The sequence below is a fragment of the Bombyx mori genome, chromosome 22 (genome assembly GCF_030269925.1).
Source record: "Bombyx mori chromosome 22, ASM3026992v2".
Lineage (NCBI taxonomy): Eukaryota > Metazoa > Arthropoda > Insecta > Lepidoptera > Bombycidae > Bombyx > Bombyx mori.
The window spans coordinates 9377901-9381771 of NC_085128.1; the positions used below are offsets into that span (position 1 = coordinate 9377901).

Consider the following 3871-nt stretch of genomic DNA (forward strand, 5'->3'; position numbering starts at 1 on the left):
CTTTGCTAAACAATGCAAACATGGAAATGCAATATCAGTAGCAAGATCAGCCATTTGTTTAAAGCTATTCTATTAAAATTTCCTACAAAACAATTAAATAATCTGCTCAGAGACATGCTACAAGATCAAACAAACAAATTCTTACAAACTTTACACTTGATCAAAATCATAAGATACACGACAGACTAAACATTCATAATTTAAGTATCAAAACACCCAAACATATAATTTTAATATATTATTTATTACCTATTTATCGGTCGTATTATTATTTCGCTTTTTATAAACATTGCCTAATTCACGTATAATAATAGAGTTTTAATTGTAGTCACGGTTGAAAACTAACAAAAAAATACTAAGGTCTATAGGACAGACGATGCGAGCGAGACGAGTCAACCATCCGCATATTATGATGTCAGCTTTTGGAGTTGCATCTCTGGATATACATATAAAATGGACGATCTTACAATAGTTACTCATTCGCTACTTTGAACTCAGCACGAATACTAACCAAGATGCTTAAATACGTGAGTCTTTAAATTATTTATTTATTTTTAAAGCATGTAATCATAGAAAGTTCTCTTTGAGCTTTAATTTTAATAATGTTGTTAGGGTGAATATTTTGAAAGTAGGTCGCGTCCGTTAAGTGTCGTCGATATATTTCTTAAGTACAGTAATGATCAAATGTGAGAACAATGAGTATTTTTTTTAAATTGTACAGTATGGTTGACTACACATTGTTTTTTGTACGTTTCTACCTATGAATGTATTGGAAAACTAAAAGTAAAATACTTCTGTTCCAAGCTTCAATAAGAAAATACCATATCTCGTTTATTGTTACTTACGAGAAACGTTGCAAAAATTAAGTTAAGGGAGGTGGGTCGTTGCGTAGAGTCATTTTGCTGATAACATAAATAAATTGGTTACCGTAAAGTAACTCGTCATGTCCGACGACATCGACTTTGTTATTGTCCATGTCGAAAATTCGGTTGAGGCTCGCAAAATCTTATTTCATCTTCAAGACGTAATGGAAGCAAACATCTTCACCGCACTTCCTTTAACCGAGAACTTTGTTTTGTAAAAATTCATTCAATCAACAACTAGTCCAATAGAGTATAACTGTATCCTCTGACAAAAACTGGAAGCTAACATCTTCACAGCACTTCCTTTAACCGAGAACTATGTTTTGTAAAAATTAATTCAATCAACAACTAGTCCAATAGGGTATAACTGTATCCTCTGACAAAAACTGCATGACAGGATTCAAATTCAGATCTTATAAGAAAACACACAAAAAATTGATGATGTAACAGAGAATACATAAAATACAAATCAATGGTAATTTCAATCGCTCATGGAAAAACATAGGGGAATAGAATTACGTACAGTAAAGTAATAAAATTTACTGTTGTATAATTTCTCCAAATAATTAGCAACTATACGGTTATTTATCTGTAATTATGCTGTAATAAATTATTACACTTATTAGTCGAAATTAGATGAACTTACCGTAATTTTACTTAGGACCTTTACTTAGGATAATCTTATTTAGGATAATATTTTAATCTTTTTTAATCAGGTGACAGTCGCTTGCGTGCTGGTAGCCCTTTGCTCAGGTGCTCCACAACAAAACCCCCAAGATGTTCAGATCCTACGTTTTGACAGCAACGTGGAACCCGATGGCTACAGCTTTGCGTAAGATATACTTTAGTCAATTAAAGTCTTTTGTTTACGTTTGTAAGACAATCTCCAAATATGGCACTCGAACGCGAATCCGATAATGCGAACTAGAACGGACCTTAAATTGAATGTTAATAATTCAAAATAAATGAAAATAGTACGTCCACATCAAGGCCCAAATTGTAGTTGTCATGTACAGTGAAGTAAATATAAAAGTACTCTCCCATTAGATAGTGATAATACTCACACTCACACTCACGGTGAAAATACCCTAACCTTTTTTCTGCACCAAGTCTTAGTTTGAGCACTATACCATAGATAGAAATGATTGTGAGTTCGCACATGTTTGCGTCGCGATTTTGCCTATTTTACTGTGGAACAATGAACTCTTCCAGTCTAAATCGCGGGAAAGCCATTTTTTTAGTACAATTTAGACTTAGAAATTTTCAAATTGTATATTAGTTATAAACACCAATAAAACCTTTTTATTGGGTACGTCGTCTGTAAAACTTCCTATTCGCGCTTAAAAATAATTACACTAATATCAAATTTGAAGCTTCCATTCGAACAGATTATGAAGGTGCGGCAAATATATAAATTTTAGACCTATACAAAATTTAACGTAGCATTTATATGATGCATTATGGTATCCATCAGCCTCGGTGCTATATCATTAAAAATACATTAGGTTTACCAAAATCACGTCAAGGTCTTAACTTCGTCATTTTCGTTTATACAAAATCTACATAAAATTTGGAAACACATTAAATTAAGTACAGTTAATGTCTATTTGTAATGTTATACGTCAAGGAGTTACGACAAGGAATTGTATTTTAACGTATAATGTAACAATGAACACACATTACAATGTTCATTTAGATTTGAAAATCAATCTAATCAGTCTGATAAACGAGCTGTCTTATGAATTAAAATATGGAATGGAATATTCATATTTTACAAAAAATAGGAATATACAAAATAGGATTATATTTTTATCCATATTAATGCAAGCTGCAAATCTCATTAACTCTTAAATTATACGGCAATGCTAATTGCAAAGATTATAACATTGTAGGCAATCACTTTAACACACCTGATTAATCGTTCAGCAAACAAATAATATAAAATACCATACTAGTATACTTGGTGCTTACTTTTGGAACTCCATGCCGTTACGCAATCCAATTGAGGTTTCGACCTCATTACTCAAGAGCTGTGATGTCTATGGGCTCGGATCACTGTCCCAATTGTGCCATAAGCATATACACCGGTTTAATGCAATTCACTAATATCATCAATACTGACATCACGTTTTACATAAGTCTTTCTATGCAGGTACGAAACTAGTGATGGTACATCCAGACAAGAAGAAGGCAAACTCGACAACCCACAGTCCGAGAATGCAGCTCTGACAGTTACTGGACAGTATGCTTACGTAGCTCCTGACGGCAAGCACTACACTGTCACTTTCACAGCGGGACCCAACGGCTTCCAACCCAAAACCTCATTGGGCCAGAAGTAAAAACCCCAAAAACCTGTGTACATAAATAATACTCCGTCTCAACATAAGTTAGACAATGATTTTGTAGGCAGCTAAGAGATCTCGATGTTATCATCTATCCTTGTCATGTCCAGTGACAAAAGCAATTTCTAATTTCTCGTGCCATATGGACACTATCTTTTATTTGTACTTTTTTTAATAAATCAAAATGTCAATTATGAATAAACAATTGATAATACAATTTCGTTTATTTTTATTTAAGTGCCACTGAACTATCTTAAAAAAATTCCTTAAATAATTTCAGTATTTGTATAAGAATCCAAATTTTGTAGTTAGCTTCAATTGGAGGAATAATTCACACTCAATATTAAATAGTTACTATAGCCCACAGAAGAATACTGTATAATAATGATTAAAAAGAGCTAAGTAAGTAAGGTAAGCCTTACAAAACGACCGACCACCGCTAATATAAGAGGCCCATCAGAAGGAGATCCAACAGGCACTAAAATATGTTAAAGCTTATGGTACTTTGGTAGAGCATAATATTATTACGATTGATTTGGTTGTGATCACATACACCAGTATTGTTCTTTAAAATGAATTTATTATATTTCTCCGTCTGCTATCTTAAAAAATAAATTTAAACTTACTGAATAATGAGAATGGGGTGGTATTTTTGTGTACTAAAAT

General features: G+C 32.7%; 1 protein-coding gene across 1 annotated transcript; it reads left to right on the plus strand.

Annotated features, from left to right (window-relative positions):
- The first annotated feature begins 474 nt into the window (after positions 1-474).
- CPR23 (cuticular protein RR-1 motif 23) lies at positions 475-3513 on the plus strand. Its single transcript, NM_001173256.1, has 3 exons — positions 475-527; positions 1580-1695; positions 3016-3513. The coding sequence occupies exons 1-3, from the start codon at positions 516-518 to the stop codon at positions 3200-3202; spliced, it is 315 nt and encodes a 104-aa protein (NP_001166727.1). The 5' UTR covers positions 475-515; the 3' UTR covers positions 3203-3513.
- The last annotated feature ends 358 nt before the right edge of the window (positions 3514-3871 follow it).

Coding starts and splice junctions, on each gene's coding strand:
- CPR23 (NM_001173256.1), top strand. Junction 1,696..3,015: donor CCCGATGGCTACAGCTTTGC/GTAAGATATACT, acceptor CTTTCTATGCAG/GTACGAAACTAGTGATGGTA.